Source organism: Magnolia sinica, chromosome 3 (assembly GCF_029962835.1).
Source record: "Magnolia sinica isolate HGM2019 chromosome 3, MsV1, whole genome shotgun sequence".
In the NCBI taxonomy this organism is placed as follows: Eukaryota; Viridiplantae; Streptophyta; class Magnoliopsida; order Magnoliales; family Magnoliaceae; genus Magnolia; species Magnolia sinica.
This window is the reverse complement of record NC_080575.1, coordinates 105439109-105461262: the sequence shown is the minus strand read 5'-3', so window position 1 is coordinate 105461262 and position 22154 is coordinate 105439109. Positions and strand designations below refer to the sequence as shown.

The 22154-nt window shown below is 38.9% G+C and overlaps 1 protein-coding gene, 1 long non-coding RNA gene and 1 pseudogene across 2 annotated transcripts; 1 reads left to right on the top strand and 2 right to left on the bottom strand.

Moving 5' to 3' along the window:
• Window positions 1-7323: 7323 nt before the first annotated feature.
• LOC131239027 (large ribosomal subunit protein eL37z-like) lies at window positions 7324-10830 on the bottom strand (annotated as a pseudogene).
• A 178-nt stretch (window positions 10831-11008) lies between these two features.
• On the top strand, window positions 11009-12291 carry LOC131240561 (uncharacterized). Its single transcript, XR_009168808.1, has 2 exons — window positions 11009-11436; window positions 12150-12291. It is a non-coding gene; the product is annotated as an uncharacterized LOC131240561 (long non-coding RNA).
• A 137-nt stretch (window positions 12292-12428) lies between these two features.
• On the bottom strand, window positions 12429-16954 carry LOC131240554 (MDIS1-interacting receptor like kinase 2-like). Its single transcript, XM_058238847.1, has 2 exons — window positions 14322-16954; window positions 12429-12971 (listed from the first exon to the last, which is right to left on the bottom strand). Exons 1-2 carry the CDS (start codon window positions 16906-16908, stop codon window positions 12613-12615), a joined length of 2946 nt encoding a protein of 981 aa, XP_058094830.1. The 5' UTR covers window positions 16909-16954; the 3' UTR covers window positions 12429-12612.
• Between the last annotated feature and the right edge of the window lie 5200 nt (window positions 16955-22154).

Genomic DNA, 22154 nt, shown 5'->3' with positions numbered 1-22154 from the left:
TGACAATTTACAAAGTAAAAGAAAACCAACCATTGCCATTGCCTGGAAACTATAGCGGTCAACAGCCTGGGCTTGGGCTGGACTGAGTCCTGTCCAACTTACACTGCTAGTAACAAGTTATTGCTAGTTGATGCTCTGTAGGCCATCATGATGTATGTGTTTTATCCATGCCATTTACCCATTTTTTCATATCATTTTCTGATATTTCATAGCATGATCCCAGAAATGAAGCAGATCCATAAGAAACAGCAGTAATTGAGCGCCCACCCATAAATATTTCCTGGAGGCTACAAAAGTTTTGTATAAGCTAATATTTGTGTTTTCCATTCATCCAGTTATGTGTGACCTGATCAATAGGTTGGATGTCAAATAAGCATTACGGTGGGCCATGGTGGAATGTTCAGTTACCACTATTTTCCTGTGGTGTGGTACACTTGAGATCACGGAGATTGGAGAAGGGGAGTCGTTGTTAGGCTCTGCATCGCCAGTAGAAGGATTTTCCATGTGAAAAATGGGTATTTTCTCTCTCTATTTTATGTTTATGCAGTAGATGCCTTCTTTTGTAATCTGATTACTACATGTGTAAGGTGTTTATATTTTGTCTTATTTGGCTTTTAAGCTGTAATCTATTTACAGTAAACTTGGCTACAAATGAATAACTTGTTAATTATTCACACACGATAGAGCTTGGAGTGGTACATCCTTTAGAAATCATCAAATTACATAAAAAGTATTCATTTAAGATAGACCATTGGGATAAGCCCATTCAATAAAGCTATAGCTGATCCTTGTGATAAATTGATCATTTGGTGGGCCATAGAAGTGGGCCCACTAATTCAAATTCCCTTTTATGATGAGAAAATATTGAATGTAAACAATTAACTATTAATTTGCATGCACATGTAGTGTATGAGCAATGTGTACAGTGCTCCACATGTAGAATGCCCCTATATATGTTGGCCATGTGTACATGGCCATATGTGCACAGATAGACATACATGCATAATTAACCTATATGTATAACAGGCCATACAAGATACAAAGAGAGATACAAGATACAAAGAGAGATACACGATACAAAGAGAGCTACAAAGATGGATTACAAAGGAGGCTATGCATGACACATGAGTACATGTATAGTGGGACCTAGATGGATGATCCCACGTTTACATTGAATCAGATTAAATATAGATGGATGATACACAGAGAGAGAATTGTGGGCCATCATTTTCAACTGTCTGTTGCTTTCATATGGTGGTGGCCTGTCTGATGGCACATGTAGTAATAGTTCTGCTGATCAGAAATCCTAGCCTTTTAATCAGAGGCAAGCAAGTAGATGGTCAGAAAAGAAAATAAAGCAAACAGTCCATATTCAATATCAAAAAAATAAATAAAATGAAATAGATTCAATGGATAGGATCTTCCAATATTGGGTTATCTTTTGGTGCATCACCATCCACTGTTTGCAACATCATATCGACTATTTGGTCCACCAAATCATTGACGCTTTACAAAATAAAAGAGAATCAACCATGGCCATTGGCTAGAAACTACAGCTATCAATGGCCTGGGCTTGGGCTGGGCAGAGTCCTGTCCACGCTCATCCACAAAGCAAAACCTAGGCCTGAGTGCAGCTTGGTCTTATGATAGGGCCCAGCAAACAGACCTAGGCCCAACTCGCGATATTATGCAGGATACCAACCAAGCCATGGTGATTATGCATGACCTCTGACCAAGGTGGATCCTGACTAACCCCTTTCGTACAAGATTTGGTCTGTTCGTATAATGCATCCCATCATGCATGATATATGACAAAAATTCCCTTGAAATTCTAAAAAGGGCAGGGCTCGGCTAATGGGCTCTTGAACATAGCCTGAGCCTAACCCAATTATTAAACAGGCTTAACTTTTAATGCCCGGATTTGAACCTTATGCCTGCCTAGTGGGCGACTCCAAACCAGGCCTTAAGTGGACCAGCTAGGCTCATGGATAGCTCTACTAAACTCTTAAGCCGAGCATTGCATGATACCACCTATGTAAGCAGTATAACCAACCATGCCTATTGCTTATTGCTACCCCTATTGGGGATGTTTTTCAATTACCTGACCAGATAAAGGCAAGGGAATAATTCAATGCAATGAAATATGCGGTGGTCACTGAGCAAGGCCTATTTCAACTACTGGATTAGGGAATCTTGGAGGTGATTGAGAATTTTTTTTAAACGAAAATTTTCTCACATTCAATGCCATTTTTGTACGGTAACTCATGCTGAAACAATATAGTGCACCATTGCCCAGAGAAAAATTGGAAACTAAGAGGAAAACAGAGAGCAATATAAGCTGCTAAAAATATTATAGTGTTGAGGATGTATTAGCAACTAACCTAGTGACATATATCAGTGAGTGCCTGCAAGCATAGTCCAATTAGATGAATCTGGTATCAGCAATTAGAGACACTAGCCACAAGTTCCAAATTTAATAGAATGTTGTTGCTTGACGGGTCTCGATGTACAATTGGTGGGATGCAATAATGTCGCATGTCCGATAAAGCATGGGCCACATCTTTAGTAACCTTCACCCTTATAATCCAGTCCACGACGTTGTGATGGAGGATTTCTGTTAATGTTTATATCTCATTTCTAAAACTTCTATGATCAGATCAATTCACACCTTTGAGTTTGTGAAGTTTCTTCATAGCTATTACTTGGCCCATGGTAGATTTGCTTTATAAACTTTCCCTTACCCTCCTGCTCCGATGTAGCATTTGTCGTCAAAACTCTTTGTTACTTTCACGATGTCTTCAAACATGGCAATTCCATCGTAATGCCGTATTGAAAATGGATTTGGTGTTCCTATCAAGAACCCCTTTCTTTATACTTCTTTGGTAATAAATGGATAAAACGCCAATGATTCAACAAAAAGAAATAAAACTAAGAAGATAAGAATAACGAGGATTACAACTCTGTGGCCTTTCCATGCATCACCGTGACTTACTGTAGAGTTATTGCAGGGTCACAAACCTCGCACTTCATCACATGAGCCTTTGCTTGTTTGCTTTTTATGATTACTCCTAAAAGAGCATTTTGAAAGGTTTTGCTATTGCAAAAAAGACCTTCCAAGCATTGTATGAAAAATCAACATATTGCAAGCCTAAAATCCCTTAAAAGGAAGGCGGGATGGAATTGGGCAAGATGTTGGGGGGAAAGGTTTAACTTTTCTAGCCTAAGCAATTTTCTGAGTGGTGGTGATATCTCTCCATTGAGGGAGTTTTGACTTAGATCTAGTAAAGTAAGCCTTATGGGTATATTAAGTTACTGATTTGAAAAGGATTGCTTCCATTCATAAATTTTCGCTCAATTCTAGATACTCGAGTTTGGAACAATCCCCTAATCGAGGTGGTAATAGACACTTAGGTGATTTATTGACAAATCAAGTAACCTCCAAATTGGATAGTTTTACAATCTCTTATGTGTTAAGAGTCAAATATTGTATATTAGAGCCTAGTTATTACCTGATTTTACGAACATGATACTGTTTAACGCCCCATTTTAATCGTGTTTTTGTTACAAGGTGAATTTAAAGAGCTTGGATTGAAAAGGGTATTAAAAGCATAGATTTAACGCTCTAAAATCACCAAGGCAAGGGACGGATCTTAGGGGATCAAGAACGAAGAATTTATACGCCAAAGATCCGAGAAAATCAAGTGATTGACGATAAAGAGGCCTGAAAGTCATTCATAATGCAAGATCACAAGGTTCCCACCATCCGTTCGGCGCGAAACTATATATCTGGCCTGGGGATTATAAATTAACCATACAAGGTACAGTCCCTATGGATTTGACCTTGGTCTTACCGAGATTATTATTACATCATGACCCTGCACTTGGGATTATGAACAAGTTTTTGGCGCTGTTGCTAGGGATTGATAGTTACGTTTTTCTAAGATTAACTAGTTTTAGAATTAGAGATCCTAAATTCTGATAACTTCCTTCTAACTTTCATAGAGTGTTTTCAGAGGCGAATCGTTGGGCTACTCCAAATGAGTCGAGCTCCAACGACGAGGACGTCGGTGGTGTCGATGCCCGACAAGCGGTCCATGGAGATGATCGACTACATCGTGCTGAAAGAGACTATCCAAGTACGACCGAACTTTCTACTTTTAAAAAGTTATTGCATATAAAAGAATTCCTTGATTGGTTAGCCGAAGTAAACTAGTATTTTGATTACATAGACGTGCCGGAGCGTAAGAAAGTAAAATTAGTTGCATTTAAATTAAATTCTGGTATTTTTGCATAGTGGCAGCAATTACAACTCTCATGTACACAATATAATAAGGTGTTTATCCGAATATGGCCACATATGAGACGCCTTCTTCGATCACAATTCCCCCCCCAATGATTATGAGCATGTATTGTTTTAGCAATACCAAAATTTTCAATAGGGGAATCAAACTATCATATATTGCGCCGAAAAATTTCAATGGTTAGTAACACAGAATGACTTGTTGGAGGCCGAATTGCAGAAGGTAAACACAGTTCATATGTGGTTTACAACCGGCAATTCAGGATAGAGTTCAGTTGCACCTGATCAGGACCACAGATGAAGTGGTTCAGTTGGCATGTAAGGTGAAAATGCAGCTTACAAGAATCCCTAGTCAGCCTTATCCTTCGACTCAACCTTCCATTACAGGTCATACACAAGATTCAGTGTTGGCTAAAGGAAAGAAACCAATAGGAGGGCGTCTTCAACCTCCTACAACCGCAAATTGTGACATAGGGAGTGGTCCATATAGGCTTCAACGTGCAGTACCCACAAGAGCGGATCCGAGTAATATTTTAAATCCTTATGGTCGGCCAAATATGAACAATTATTACTATTGTGGCCAACCAGACCGCTTATCAAACACCTGCCTTCAACCCCCCGCAGTCCACTTGGCTATTAACAAAGAGGGCCCTAAAAGGCATTTGAAACACCGGTTAAGTTCATAATATAAAGGTATTATGCATGCATGATGATTTATTTCCTTAATTTTTAGAAACATAGGAATTGTACGCTTAAGTCATTTTCACGCACTCTCTTCTTCTCTATCGTTTCTCTCATCTCCCATCTCTCTCATCCTCTCCCCGCAGTCCAAATCAGTGATTGAATCTTAGAATCAATACGCACAATCAATGCTAACGACTTTTAGAGTCAAGTGTCCTTTTTGTTGGGTGAGCGGGGCCACGAATTCATGGGTTTGAGTTTGATTGTAAGCTGGTTTGTTTGGGCTTTTCAAGCCTTATATATTACAAGGTTTTATTTTGCATAGCCCACGCTCCAGGAAAATTAGAGCCAGCAATGGTCTTTGACCCTGTCAGCCCATAGGACGAATGGCCACTACTCGGCCTCAGCTCATGCATATTGCGTTGTGCTTCATTTTTAGCCTAAAACTATTAAGTATGCTAGGAAATATGATGTACAGGAATGATGTAGAGAGAGGAAGGAAGAGAGATACTGAAACTATAATGGCCTGAATTGCATGGGCATATGGAAGGTATGAAACGTCGGATGAGTGGATTGGATGGTCTATACGCACAAAAGTGGACATCACATATAACTTGGAGTATTATAAAAATTAGACTTCTTATCTCAGCTATTTCACATGGTGTGCACCTACGGTTGAATCAGCCTGATTTTTGGCTCTGATTCTACTATTAGAGTCAAGTCTCATCTTTTGCCGAGAACATCGAGTTCCAAGCAATGGGCCTCAGGATGGGATTGGCATGGGCCCATTTTCTACTTTATAGTCAAGTCTCATCTTTGTTGATATGATCTGGAGTTTGAAAATGGATTTTAGAGTCAAGTCTACTTTTTTCATTAATGTTGCCAAATTCTAAGTAGTTGGGCCTGGGACTTGATATGAGCCCACAATTTTTACTGTTTTGTTTGAGCTTGTCATGTCAAAGTCTAAGTTTTTATTTTGCACAGTCCAGTCTTTAAGTAGAACAATAAATTAGTCTGGCAGTGGGCTGGTGACTCTAGTCAACCCTTTAGCCAACTAACCGAGCTTGCTTCTAATTTGGGCTGAGTTGTACTTATTGGGCTATGCTTTCGTTTCAGCATGAAAACAAGGCTATTAAGGTAAATAAGTCAAGCTATGGCTGACTCATTCCTATATCAAACCGTTTCTAGGATGCTCGTAAGTGTTAACAAAAAGTTTCAATTCCCAATATTACAAAGTTATTAATAGGCTTGAAATACCTCTAGGATTTTGTGTTCAAAACATTTCTCGGGATGGTGAAGATTGGCAGATTTGGGATCCTAATCCTAACTGAAATAGTTACAGGCTGTCATTTCAGGATATTTATGGTAGCAGCAGGCCTGACTCAAGTTTCAGACCTCGTTTAGTTTAGTTTAGTTTTATTAATATTATTATCAATTTTGGAAGGTAGTTTCATGGCAAGTTGATTCAGATGATCAATTATCTCACTGATCTGATCTTCTAACTAGCTGATTCATTTACATCAATGGTATGGCTAAAGTGAAAAATAATCAAATTCATCCAGAAACATAAGAGGAAGAAAAAATATCACATTAAACTCACTTGATCAATGAGGAGCTCCCAGTTTGATTAGCCTCAGCAATGACTGGTGTTTACTTACCTGGAATGGACCAGACTGCTGGATTGGTTGGGATCGAAACTCATCACTGAAACAGGGCGGGTTTTCGCTGGGACTGAAACTCCTCGGTGAAATGGGTCAGTTCAATAAAACCACAAGTCAACCATTTTATTAAGAACATGCAAGTTCACCAGTCAAAGCTGAAACACAACCTGCATTTGTAAGCCAAACATGCTAGAAGAATAATATTGCTAGTTGTTACTAAATAATTTTATCTATAGCTGATTCCTGGGCCAGAATAGGTCAGGAAGTCAAAACATCTATTAGGAAGTTAATGACCAGGCAACACGTGAACAGCAGATTGATGTTTAACAGCAGCATCAGTTATAACTTGTAAATGCATTAGGTATATAAAAAGTATGTAATGCTGACAAAAAGACAAAAAGCGACAACTGGTTAAAGTTCATACAATTTGCAACATCTTGCAGGCCCTAAACCCATGATTTGAGTAGCAAAATGAAAGATGATGCATCTAGTTACAAATAAAAACCCAATTCTAAAAATATTAGGTAAGACACTAACTGTTACTGAAGGTTTACCAAGACTGAACATTCAACATAAGACCAGCAAACCTATTTTTGCTCTTTCTGATTTCTTGGGCATTAGGGTCTATCAAAAGGGTCAACAGAAATCCTTCTGCTTGAGCTGGAAAATGCAACTGGCAAATATACAGAAAACGAAAGAATGGTTTATCCCAACATCAAAACTTCATGTTTATACAAAAGAATGGTTTATCCCAATATTAAAACTTCATGCTTATTCAGCGGTTTAAGATGTCAAAAAGTCTATTCTCTATAGAAGATAGCAATATCTCCAGTGTAAAAGAACCTAATTGATAAAATTCAACAAAATCCAGATCAAATACAAGAACTGGATGCTTCAGACATGCCCCAAAACTGAAGCAACTCCTCTATGCAGCAGCCGTTGTCTTCCTTGGAGCCGCTTGGGTCCCTAAAAAAAGGAGAAAATCAGTCTCCAAAGCTATCAAACTGCTAGGCACAAACGTAAAAATAAAAAATTAAGATAAGGCGTTCAATCTTGACAAAGATGGAAGAAGCAAAGACGGTTTTACCTTCTCTGAAATTGCTCTTGAACCTTCGAGGCACATGACGTAAATACCTCATCCTTCCTGTTCCGGTTGTCTTCCTCCTAATAGCCTTCACACTCCAGTTATCTATTTCTTTAAGATAATCAGTAAACAGCATACTTACAGAATCTGCCAAAACTATATACATTACAAGAAGATACACAAAAGGAATAAAAAACTGTGACCCATGAAATGGACCATATGCCAAATGTTCTGAGTTTTGCCCATTGAATGTGGATATTTGCTACAACCAAAAGACCACAAAATCTGGCTGACCAAAGACCTGACTACTCCAACCATCCATATTGTCTTGATTGATGATCTATGCCTGATCCAAAGTTTGATGAGATGAAAAGCCAGATATATATTATGGGGCCCATGGAATCAAACAAATGGTCCTCGAATTCATAGTATTTATTTATATAAATTAATTTTTAGGGTTAGACTGAGTCCGTATTGGTTCAACAAGTTTCCCCTTGGTATTTCGTCACTTTTTGGTGGGCCACTTTCTGGGCATAACAATATTAGAACGTCATGAAATTGGTCACTATCGAGCCAGCTTCAGAATGATCCCATGATCACACAATTCTGATACAGTTTAAGTGAGGTACAACCAGTTTAAGATGAGCCTATATGTTTGTGGTGAGATTCAAAGGCATTTTGGTCATTGCTTATTGTATTAGGTTTTTTATTTAGTTGCCAAGGATAACTGCCTCTTTGGCTTTGCGTGTGACAGCCCATTGTAGTTATTTTTAATAAAATTTCTTGTTTAGAGTTTTCTTGGGTTTAGCATGTGTTGATTCCCTTTTGGCATGTGTTGCAATTGGTTGAAACAGAGGAGATTGATTGATCAGTAGTTTCAACCAGTGGGCTGGTGGGAATCATTTCCACAGTGACTTCGTCTTTGGAGACTGTTCTACAATATTTCTAGCTAAAGATTTCAAAAGAAGATGGATCCAGATCAGTCCATCACGTACCCATTTGCATTAACAATGCATTGTTTTAGCTCAACATGGTGACAAAAATATCCATATTCAGACCATTGTTGGAATGGCTATCATAAGCTCGTCATCTGGATTTTTGTGCTCATAAGTCCTATCCACATGATGGCCCACCAAATCTATGATCCTGATCAATGCACAAAAGTGTCACCTGTGTGGAGTTTTTTTTTTTTTTTTGGTTGGTATTGACATCATGAAATTCCAGGAAGCATGGGAGTCATAGAAAACATTTCTTATACATCTTTGTGGGAAATGGGAAACAGATTTCCTCCTTTGACTTCCTGAATACAATCACCAACAAATGCATATTAAAAAAGTAGTTAAAAAAAAAAAAGAAGATCCAAAAGAAAAGGAAAATGTAGTTGTCTCGTTAAGCTTTCTAAATTATGCTCTCATGTAAAGTGCACAAAGTGGCGGACCAATCAACTCGCCTGACCTAAATTCTGATTTCACAAGAAAATTGTCATGTCACAAGTAGACAATCAACTTAGCTGCATTTTTTATTTTTTATTTTTGAAAGCAACTTGGCTGCATTTTAACGAAACAAGAAACCAAAAGGATTGGTTTCTTCATTGGGCCTGAGTTTTTCAACATCAAACATAGAGCTTGTGAATCAATTACACTTTGGACATTATGTGCAGAAGTGAATGATAATGAAAAGGGGGAGAGAAAAATGTCATGACAACAGCATAGCCATTCATAAAAGCTAATGCATGTGTACATGTTCGTGCACTTTCCCATGCATATGTGTTTGAACAGAATATTCAGTCTGTCCAAATTCCTAAACATTAATTCGCAGAGACCTATGTTAACAAAACAGTATGTTAAACAGGAAAGAAAGGCCCTATGTCAACAAGGAAAAAGAGGTTATCGAATCCATGCACCATGCATGATGTTATGTGTTAGCTACCACAAAAACTGGATGCAGGTGGACCCAAATGGATTGGCAACGTAAGGAAAATGTTACTGGTTGGACAATCTTAGCTGTCCAACTGCCCGCCTACAAATGAGTGGTAGAAAGAAAGGAAAAAAAAAATGGTGGAAATGGACAGCACTCCTTACGAAATAGTTCAATTGGATAGGTATAGATTCATCTTATCTACAAATTTTAGGATATGATCCATCCATGGTGGGTCCATGAGATGAACAGTCCAGATCAAGGACTGGTATGACCTCTCCAATTAGCGTTATTACACCAAATAAGGAAATTAGTGTGCTGCACACAGGTTTCATTTCTCTCATAAGAAAGTGGCACAATAGGAGACATACAGAAAATAAAAATAAAAATAAAAATACATAACTTAGGGGGTGTTTGGGAACATGGAAACCCTGGAAATGAAATTGCTTTCCGTGGAAACCCGCTTTTTCTCCATTTGCGAAAAAAAAAAACAAGTAGTGTTGCAAACTGATTTCCATTTCTAAGATTTTCCTTGAAAAACTGTGCAGATTCATCTCTCCCAAAAAAAAAAAAAATCAAAGAATGATTAAGCAGGGTATCCAAACCCAACTAATGCATAAAAACCGAATCGAGCTTCCAAAATTGGAGAAATATTAAAAAAGCGAGGGTCGGATAGATTAAGTACACTTGCGGATACAGCTGGCAGGATAAGCGCAAGAAGCTCATCGGCTCTTCTGAAGACGAAAGCTGCGACGCCCGCACCGCACGCAGAGAGTATGTGTCTTGTTCATTCTCTTCCCAAAGCTTCCGGTCCCTTTCCCCTTATAAATTAAAATGGAAATTCATTATTTTCTTTATTTCTTTTCTTTTTCCTTACATGAGGAAATGGAAGATGATGAGATAACAGTTAGAGATTAGCGAAATTACCATATTAGGCTTCGATGAAGCTGTGTTCTTCTCGGTCACCCCTTTGAAGTGGGAGAGGAGAAACCTGCACTCTTTCTCCAACCCAACCACTCCGATGCTCTCTTTAGCCGTTTATATTTTGGTGTCCAAAGCTCTGTTGGGCTTCGGCCTTGGCCCACTTTGGACTCATATTAGGTTTGTAATTGGCCAAGGTTGGGCCGAGCCTACACTTTTGATCCACGGCCCGCACCTGCCCTGCTAAGTAACCAAAACCTGAGCATGAAATTTGGTTAGGCCCGAACTCTATGCTGACCAGCCCAAATTTGTTAAAATCACTATTTTTCACTTAAATGTAGTTAATCTATCTGTTGATCAGGAGGGGCACACATACACAATGAAATAGATGTCCAGAGAAATGAAACCAGTGGTATGCATTCAGGGAGAATGGGCTGCTGTCTAACGGATGACTGGAATGGAATACTTATAGGAGCGAATGAAATTGGGTGAGTCGAAAATGACTTGAGCCCAGGCCCAAGCTAAAACTGACTGGGCTATGCAGGTGAGGCCCAAGCTTTTGCCATGAGCCAAGGTAGTGTATTCAAGCTGGATCAAAGTAGAAATGGGCCCATGGAGCTTCTACGGGTCACCCAGTCCATTACCTGCCTTAATTTAAATACTAGGCATGTGGTCCAGCTTTGTTGTGGAATTATGTCATATCTGAGTGACTCATGTGTCCTTATCACTTTACACTTACCAAGCAAAATTTCTAATAAGGTTGCATTACTTTGATTTGTGTTATCTAAATCATGTACAAATTTAATTAGTTCAAAAGTATATTGAGAAGGTGAGCTGTATATTAAAATGTTATATTAGAGTACATTCAAAAAGTTATCTCTTCATTGAAATGCTATGCTAGATTGGCTGATAAGGCCACGTGGTATTTCTAAATTGGCTGCACATTGCCTGATTACCCAACTTTGTGGTGCCAACATGATGTATGTGTTTTATTGGTATGGTTCGTCTAATTTGCCTGATCAAAGATCAAGTGAACCACGTCATAAGAAACAATGGAGATAATAATGCCCATAGATGAAGCCTTCTTACGGCCTACTTTGATGTTTATTTGCCACCCAACCTGTTCATATGGTCACACACGCTTGAAGCAAGGAAAACACGAATATCATTTTCATCCAAAACTTCTGTCACCCCTAAGAAACTTTCAATGGTAGGTATTTAATCCTCATTATTTCCTGTGATGTGGTCCATTTGAGGTTTGATATACCTCATTATAGGGCTCATGCCCTAAAATGACCTAGCAAAACAGATAGACGGTATCAATAAAACATATTGTGGTAGGCCCTACGTACTCAAGTCCTAGGTCATGAGTCAATCCACGTCTTCAAAGTCACTTTTCATAAGAAGAAAAAATAAATAAATCATCAAAAGCTCTTTTAAATGCCACAAACCTTATTACCGACAGGAGCGGATTAGGTGTTGCCCATACAATTAATGATGCCCAACTTAATATATGTATTCTACCGTGCATGGCTTTCAAAGAAATGTCACTTTCTCTTCTTTAACTTTTCAAGTTCCCAAATAGAATCATATTTTACTTTATACAAAAAAGTAAATTTTATATTTTTTTACCATCAAATATTAATATTATCTCATATATGGCAAAGCTGCAAAAAAAGGGAAGTTAACAGCGAAAAGTATATCATTCTCTTGAAAAAAAATAAAAATCATCTCAAGTATTTTAAAAGCTCCTTAACAAGTTTTGAAAATGTCGTCAGATGTCTTTAACCTGTACATGAAAGAGGGGTTCGATCGGGTCGACCAATCAAATGAACAAACATTCAGGGTGGGAACCACAGAAAGATACAGACCACACCTGGAAATCTAAATTTTCCATAGACATGGACTCCACACACTGAATTACATGCATATCATAACAAGAAAAACACACCTTCTCTACATTGGATGATTTTCATACAATAAACACACATAATAATAATGTACTTGCCTCTACACATTCCCAACCTCAATGATTTTCATCCACCCAACTATACCTTGAGATCCATCAATTGACGTAATGTAAGGGCGTGGAATGGTCCTAGAGAGAAGGAAGGCCGACTAATAGATAACTCTTGAGCCACGTACTGCATGGTTGGCCGAGAGTTTGGATCTAGCCGAATGCATGAAAGTGCCATGGACACCACAAATAAGACTTCCTGTGCAATCTCAGCCGTTGGATCCAAGAGACGTTGGTCCAACATATCCTTTAGCAGTGTATCATGTCTACTTGGTGATGACAAAGAGGAGATGAGCTCCCTAGGATGCCTTCCCACCATCACTTCAAGTGCCACAACACCAAAGCTATATACGTCGCATTTTTCAGTCACCCTCATTGTAAATGCAAGCTCTGCAAGAAAGAAGATACTCCAGTCATGATCTTTTCTCCTCCTTAATCATTAATAGCTAAACTCTTAATCATATATCCACGTCACCTGGGTTTCTTAATCAAGGTTTCATATCTTTTAATTTTTTATGCTTATTAAGCCCAGGACATCTTTATGAACTGTGCATATGCCAACTGAGAAGATGGGCCAAACTTTTGGATGATCTTGCTAAAAAGTTAGGATTGTCCACTCGCCAGCCATGCTACATGTATATACATTGTGTAATGTTGGCATTGTTTCTCCGAAAACTATCCAGTTTTCACATGGTAGTGGCCCGCCTAACAAAGAACCAGATTAATCATTGTGTTGGGTGATCTGCATGGTTGGGCCTACCTTTACGTGTGCCTCAGGTGTCCCAAGTTCATGAGAAGTTGGCTCGTGTAAACCAGAGTGCATTGATGTGTCTATAAGTATTGTTGTAGCTACACATTTCATTTGCAAGGATTGGGTGATATGGGCATTGTTTCAAGGATTTTTCCAATCTTGAAACTTCTTTTGTTGCATGTCGCATTCACTGTGCGGGACATTATATCAACGGTTTCGATCATAGAGCTGTTGAACCCTTGTACAATGAAGGAAAGCCAACCATTCTCAGGGATCTCTTGGCTGAACATTGCAGAGGACGCCATCTTTCCATACACATCATTTTCACATTTACTCGTATGGGATAAGAGCAATGAGATTTCTCAATCATTTCTTAAATAGTGATTACTCATTCATCTACACTTGGTGTCCATGTAAATCAATCCAGACCATCTGAAAACATGGCCCATATTGTAGATGGAGCAGATCCCAAAAATTAAACTTATTGGAGGATTTTATCCATCCTACTAGTGGCCAAGAAATGTACTGTTAAGAAAAATAGATAGTCAGCACCACAAATTTAATAGCTAATAACATATGGTTAAGTTAGTTGGGTAACTTAAATCATGGTTAGACTTACCATGCAACCAAATTATCTCCACCATGCATAATGTAAAAACTATGGACTACATGTGCAGTTGAGAGAAAACATTATTCTTACTTTTATCTTCATTTGCATTGTTATATTAGTTTTGACGTTGGGGATTGTAAAAATACAAACCCAGGTATGTTTCTTTACAAGGCCTCTTACAGCTGTTGGATTAGTTTCCCTAGATTGCAGTATTATTTGACAACAGTATGATAATTTACGCACAAACTTTAGTATGTAATTGGCAACAGAAAAAAAAGAAAAAAGAAAAAAAGAAAAAAGAAAATAGGAAAGCTTAAGAAAAATAAAGACCAATTGCTAATTAAACTTTTAAAGCATGGAGAATGAATTAACAGCTAACCTGGAGCGATGTATCCGTAAGTGCCTGCAAGCGTTGTCCAATTGGACGAATCAGGTATCAACAATCTTGCAGTGCCGAAGTCAGAGACACAGGCCTCAAGTTCTGAATTCAGCAGAACATTGTTGCTTGATAGGTCTCGATGGACAATTGGCTGGGTGCAATCATGGTGCATGTAAGATAATGCATGGGCCACACCTTTAATAACCTTCACCCTTAGAGTCCATTCCAACTCTGCAGCTCCTCTATCGTTGCTTAGGATGCTAGCCAAGCTTCCCCTTTCCATGTACTCATAGACTAGAAATGAGAATTGAGAATGAGAACAAAACCCATAAAGCTTCACAATGTTGCGATGGAGGATTTCTGTTAATGCTCGAATCTCATTTCTAAAACTTCTTTGATCAGATTGATCGCCACCTTCAAGTGGGTGAAGTTTCTTCACAGCTACTACCTGTCCTGATGGTAGATTTGTTTTGTAAACTTTTCCATACCCTCCAGTTCCGATGCAGTATTTGTCGTCGAAACCCTCTGTCGCTTCCAAGATCTGTTCAAATGCATCAATCCCATCATAATTCCATATTGAAAATGGATTTCTGTTGCTCCTTTCAAGAACATCTTTCTCTTTATTTCTCTGTCTTTGGTAATAAATGGAGGAAACGCCAACGACTATAACTAAAAGGAACAAGGCTGGCAAGAGAGGAAGAACAATGAAGATGACAACTTTGCGACCTTTTCTTGCATCACCATGGCTTGTTGAAGGAGCATTGCAGGGTCTCAAACCTTGCACTTCACCACATAAGCCTTTGTTTTTTATGAATGCCTCTGCAAGAGCCTTCTGAAAGGCTTTGCTGTTGGGAATAGGGCCTTCCAAATCATTGTATGAAAAATCTACAAATTGTAAGCTGAGCATCCCTTCAAAAGATTTTGGAATTGAGCTAGACAACATGTTGTGGGAGAGGTTTAACATTTCCAGCATCTGCAAGTTCCCAATTTGTGATGATATCTCTCCATTGAGTGAATTATGACTAAGGTCTAATGCACCTTGTAGGTGTATCAGGTTGCCTATCTGAAATGGAATGCTTCCATTCAAATAATTTTCACTCAATTTCAGATATCGTAGTTTGAAGCAGTTCCCCAACTGAGGTGGTATTGGACCAGCTAGGTTGTTCATTGATAGGTCCAAAATCTCCAAATTGGACAGTCTCCCAATTTCTTGAGGAACCCTATTAGAAAGCTGGTTATCACTTAAATTCAAGTTGAACAATGAAGTCAACCTCCCCAATTCCTTTGGAATCTCTCCTACAAGACGGTTTGAAGAAAGACCAAGCACTCCTAGCCGTGTCAACTGCCCAATTTCACGAGGAATTCTACCAGTAATCATGTTCCCAGAGAATTGTAGCATCGTCAAGTTTCTGCATTCTCCCCAGTTCGGTGAGAGTTCACCAAACAACCTGTTGTTGCTGACATCCATGAAATAGAGATGTGGATATACTCCAAAGGCTTCTGATACATTTGCAATGAGCTGATTTCCTTTGAGTCGAACTCTAGTTAACCTAGTGCAATTTCTGAAGCTTTTTGGGATCTCACCATTTAAATGGTTGTCAAATGCACTGAAGAGTTCAAGCTTGGTCAAGTTTCCTAAAGTGGAAGGGATAGAACCTGTTAGAAGGTTACGGAACAGTGCAAGCACATTGAGATTTATCAAATTCCCAATTTCTAGAGGAATTGAACCAGAAATTTGATTGTTTTGGAGGTACAAAAATGTAAGGTTTATCAAATTACCTAAAGCAGGAGAGATTGGACCAGTCAGATGGTTATACGACAACTCCAAGTCAACCAAATTCTTGAGATTTCCTAATTGTGCAGGAATTGAACCAGAAATTTGATTGCTGTAGAGGTGCAAAACTGTAAGGTTTCTCAAATTACCTAAAGCAGGAGGGATTGGACCTGTCAGACTATTATTCCACAACGACAACTTCACCAAATTCTTGAGATTTCCTAATTGTGCAGGAATTGAACCAGAAATTTGATTGTCAAAGAGGTAGAGGATTGTCAGTCTGGTCAAGTTACCTAAAGATGGAGGAATAGGCCCAGTTATTTCATTAGCTGAGATGTCGAGCTTTGAAAGGTGAGAAAGGTTAGCCATTGAAAGAGGTAGAACTCCAGAGAGTTTATTCACAGAGATATTGAAGGAGACGAGTCTGGAAAGAGTGCCAATATCAGCTGGGATGGTTCCAGTGAGTGTGTTGTTACTGAGATTGAGACGGAATAGGTTTGGAAATGACGAGAAGCTCAAGTTATCAAGCTTACCTTGCAAGCCTGCACTCGGTAAGCTTATCTCTATTACACTTCCAAGGCTGTTGCAGTAGATCCCATCCCATTTACATGGAGAGATTGTGTTGGCACTAGCATTAGCAGATGGAAGTGACCATGAATGGAGAGCTTGTGGTGACAAGATGCTGGCTTTCCATTCCAAGAGAGCCTCTGCTTCGCCGATTGTGGATGCTGGTGCTGTTGTAAAGGCATTGGAAGAAAGAAATTCTAATAATAAAAGCAGAAAAGCAAGAGAGAGAGATTTCTGTATGGCCATGGCTGTTGTTGCTTATACTCTGTTACGAACTTACGATGGATGAGATTTGGAGTGCTAAGCCCGAGATCGGAGTGATTTATAATTGGGCTCTTAATTTAAGCCCGACCTGACCGTCAGGCCTGATACACTACCCCAAACCCGGCCCAAACAGGCCAAGCCCAAAGGTCCATCAGGTTTACCCGGCCGATTGACAGCCTTAATTGGACCAATCTCACCTCTGTATGGATGCGTATTGCTTACTAAGGACGCGGATTGGCTACTGACGCTGCTGCTGGCTGCTGGTCGGTGCTCTCTTGGCCCCACCATGATGTATGTGTTTCATCCATGCTGTCTATTTTTAATTTTTATTTTTTATCAGAAACCTAGAATTGTAAGTTTAAGTCATTTTCATGCACTCTCTCCCTCTATCACATTTCTCTCAATCTCCCATCTGGCTCATCCTCTCCTCAGTGCACCCCACACCATGTGCAGTCCAAACCAGTGATTGGATCTCCTCAATTGTAACCAATGCACCTCTCTTATTTCCAAACAACGACTGGAAGGTTAAGAAAATCAACTCTAGTGACTTAGTCAAGTCTCCGTTTTGTTAGGTTTTGCAAATTTTCAATTAGTGGGCCCATCAATGAATGTATTTGGTGTAGATTTTAAGCTGGTTTGTATGGGTTTGTCAATCCTAGTCTATTAGAAAATTTTATTTTGCATGGCCTACATTGAAAGAGACCATTGAATTAGAGCTGGCAATGTTCTTTGACTCTGTCAGCCCATGGGCGGGATGGCCACTACTGGGCCTCAGGTCATGCATATTGTCTTGTGCTTCATTTTTAGCCTGAAACTATCCATCCTAAATCAAACACTCCATGATAGTTGATGATAGTGTTACTCTGTTTTCTTTGTTTTTATCTGTCTGTTACAATCACCAAATGACTGCTCTTCTTTCCTACTTCCTTTTCAGTATAATGGACAATCAAAGAAATCTTGGTCTTTTTTTTTTCTTCCAAAAAAAAAAAAAAAAACTTCCAGATCGGGCTGCTTGATGGAAATTGATAGCACGCCTAGCAATAATTCCAGCACTTTCACAGTCAATTCCATTTTTTGTTGGGTTTTGCAAAATTCCAATAACTGTGACTGAATGGCTTTGGGCCCAGATTCTTAGCTGATTTGTTTGGGCTAGTAATGGATCTGTGACTGTGGTATTAAGCAGGTCCAGTATGAAGATCCAGTTGCCCATTGATAGGACTGTCAACTCATCAGGTAGGTAATCTTTGGCAGTGTCCATTCAGGGTAGCACCACATATAAAAAAGGGTAATCTTTTAGTGATCCAGACATGAGTTCATCTGTTGGAAATCTTGGGACACATTTAATGGGTGGAACTGCAAAGAACTCTGGCATTGAACGAATGTAACCATCAAAATCTAAACCTGCAAGTTGCAGATAACATTGAAATACAGCCAATGATTTAATGAGAATGGGTTTGGGAATCAGATCATAGTTGAGATTGTAAAAATGGGTAACATGCAGACTTCAGCTACATGCATACAAATAGACTGCATATGCCATGATCTAGACTTTCGTTCTGGGTTTATAGTCCATCCGCAGTTTGTAACAAGATTTCCACGATCCCACATTTATGATGTCTATATTCGCTAACATGGATGATTTCAGACGCCTATCAATAAAGACGAGTGGGGAATGCGAATGCAAACTTATGCTGGCCTAATTTCAATCCGGTTGCGGTGGCTGCCAAATTATACATGGCTAAGATGTGAGTCCTGCCTGCGTTTGGATAATAAGTTGGTTAAGATAAGCTACTTATTTCACAAGTAACTTATTTTAGTTTCTACTAGGTTTGGCAAACAACATGCTAGATTCTCCTCCCCTTCGTCTCTCTTCAGAGGCCAATGAAAAGTTTTTTTTTTTTTTCTTTTAAACTATAATTTTTTTTTAAAAAAAAACTAAAGTGATTATGTACTTCTAAGTAAAAAAAAAAAAAGTTACTTATATCTAATCGTAAACCAAATTTATCTGAAATAAGTCACTTATCTATTGTTGTAAGTAGAAAAAGTAACTTATTTGGTAGTATCCAAATGGGCCCTAAAAGGCATATGAAACACTCACATTTCTCTCATCTCCCATCTTTCTCATCCTCTCCCCAATGGACCCCACTCCATGTGCAGTCCAAACCAGTGATTGGATCTCCACAATTGTAATCAATGCACCTCTCTTTTTTTACAATCCATGACCGGATGGTTAAGACAATCAACTCTAGCGACTTAAGAGTCAAGTGTCCATTTTGTTGGGTTTTGTAATTTTTTAAGTTGTGGGGCCCATCAATGGATGTATTTGGTCTAGATTTTCAGCTGGTTTGTTTGGGCTTGTCAAGCCGGGTCTATTAAAAGATTTTAATTTGCATGGCCCACATTGAAGGAGACAATTGAATTAGAGCTGGCAATGTTCTTTGACTGTGTCAGCCCATGGGCCGGATGGCCAGTAGTCGGCCTCAGGTCATGTATATTGTGTTGTGCTTCGTTTTTAGCCAGAGACTATTAAGTAGGTTAGGAGATGTGGCGTGCAATGACATGGAGAGAGGAAGGAAGAGAGAAATTGGGACTTCAATGGCCTGAATTGCATAGGCTGATAGAAGGGATGACATGTGCTAGCTAACTAACCACTTTGGGACAAACATGCATCAGATCCACAGTACAGCGAAATCCAAGACTTACATAGCCGCACAGCAGGGAAGAGGGTTTTTCACCATAGGGAACAGTGTAAAATCATTCCTAAAAATTTTAAATTCACATGGTTTGGCCAACATGAGTATTACAATGCCTTGATTCTCATAGAATCAACTAATCTTCGTATGGAATGTCAGGTGAGTGGATTGGATGGTGGATGCACACCAACGTGGACACCACATGTGATGTAGAGTGGGACGCAAACACTTTCATGTTCAAGATGGACCAGAGAAGGCCGACCGGAGGCTGAAGTGATTAGGACTATCAGAACCCAAAAACAGGCATATCTCGCAAACCAGAATGAATTATTCGACGTGCTATATATGATTTTGGGGTAGGAGAAGCTACTTTAGCCACCCAACCCTGCTACGCTACGTTGCCCATACCAAATTTGCGAGATTCTAATAAATCGACGGTTGAAAATTCATTTTATTTTCATTTTTACTATTTATACTAAATTTTAATTTGATCATAACTCTTCATCCTTTGAACTTTAGGAGTTGTGTCCAACATATAAAAGGGCTTAGAAAATTTAGGAGAATAATGTGGTTAGGACAAATACAACACTTACTATTTTTGGCCAAAACCCATAAACTCTAGTAGAAATCATGATCTTCTGTAAATAGTAAGTTTATTATTTATAGTAAGTCACGAATTTTAGGGAGTTTGAGTTGAATTTTGATTCTGAAACTTCTTCCTATTTGGCATCACTATTTAAACGGTTGTAAATTCATTTTTATCATCAATCAATTAATTTTTGAATTTCTTAGAATTTATTTCTATTTTTCTATTTTCCCTCAAGGATTCGAGGAATCTTTGTGAGGAGTCCAGAGAAGCTTCATGGATTCGCGGTAGTTATCTCCTTGAGGAATACAGGGATCAACCTCATCACGTCCATCCCTGCGTCAATTGGTATCAGAGCGAGGATCCCCATTGGACCGATGACAAATAATGACGGTATGGATCAAAATCCTATGGACGGTGGTTTAGGGATTCGTTATCTCCTGAAAAGAATGGAAACCTTCCACCGAGATAGTCAGTTTATCATGCAAGGGTTGCAAGCAACCCTCGACCGTCTTGTAGATACGCTAATTCCGCCCCGAGCCCAAGGCAATGCTCAACCACATGTGGTTGCTTTCTGGCACAACCCAGATTTCCGTAGGGCACTACTAATGGTGAATCATAGGGTTACTCCAGATGAGTCGAGATCTAACAACGAGGACATTAATGACGGCTTTGCCTGACCACCAGTTCATGAAGGCGATTGATTAGAACGTATTGAAAGAAACTATCAAGGTAAGACTGAACTTTCTAGTTTTAATGACTTATTACATATAAAAGATTTCTTCGACTGGTTAGCCAAAGTAGAACGATATTTTGATTACATGGACATATTAGAAGATAAAAAGGCGAAAGTAGTAGCATTTAAATTAAAATATGGTGCTTTCGCATGTTGGGAGCAATTACAACTCCCATGTGCCTGACAAAACAAGACGTTCATCCGATCATGGCCACGGATGAGACGCCTTCTTCGATCACGATTCCTCCCTAGTGATTACGAGCAAGTATTGTTCCAGCAATACCAAAACTGCCGACAAGGAAATCAAACCGTCACAGATTACATCAAATTATTCTAGTGGTTGGCCTCAACGTATAGCACCCACAACAATGAGTTCGAGTAAGATTAGAAATCCTTATATGGTTGGCCAAGGCAGAACACTTGTTACCACTGTGGCCAACCAAGCCACTTATCAAACACATGCCCCCAACGCCCTCTAGCCCACTTAACCATTAACGAAGGAAGCACTGAAGGTGATATGTCAAAAGAAAACCATGGATTTGATGAAGATGAACAAGCCACTAAGGAGTTGGTGACGAAGAATGGTTAGTCGAGGATCATATTGAATCCTTGGTCATAAGGCGATTATTGTACACCCTACGGAAGGAATTGCATCCACAACGGCATAACACATTTCATACGCGGTGTAATGTCAACGGCAAGGTCTGTGATATAATCATAAACAATGTCAGCAGTGAGAACATCGTCTCGAAAGTAATGGTGGAAAAATTGCGGTTACTTACGACAAAACATCATTTCCCTTACTCAATTGGCTGGATAAAAAAGGTGAACAAGATCAAGGTAACTGAATAATGCATTGTCTCGTTTTCAATTGGTAAAAATTATAAAGATCAAGTACATTTTATTGTGATCGACATGGAAGGATGACATATGTTACTCAATCGATGATGGAAGAATCCACGGAGGATAAAAAGTAGAAAATATTTTCAAATAAATTCGACATAAATTGATTGATGATAAAAAAAAAAAAAAAAAAAAAAGAAATTACAATCTTTTAAATAATGAGCTTAAACCTCGAACGGAGTTTTAAAGTCAAACACCCTAAAAATGTGACTTAGTATAAATAATAAACTTACTATTTATAGATGGCCTCCATTCCTATTAGACTTCATGGTTTTTAGCCAAAAATAGTAAACCAACCATGTTATTCTCC

Bases quoted from the DNA above. Each gene is read 5' to 3' on its own strand.
- LOC131240554 (XM_058238847.1), bottom strand. From the start codon at position 16,908: ATGGCCATACAGAAATCTCTCTCTCTTGCTTTTCTGCTTTTATTATTA. The intron at 12,972-14,321 runs GTTAGCTGTTAA...TCTTTCTTGCAG, and splicing joins TTACGGATACATCGCTCCAG to AGCTTGCATTTACAATGAGG.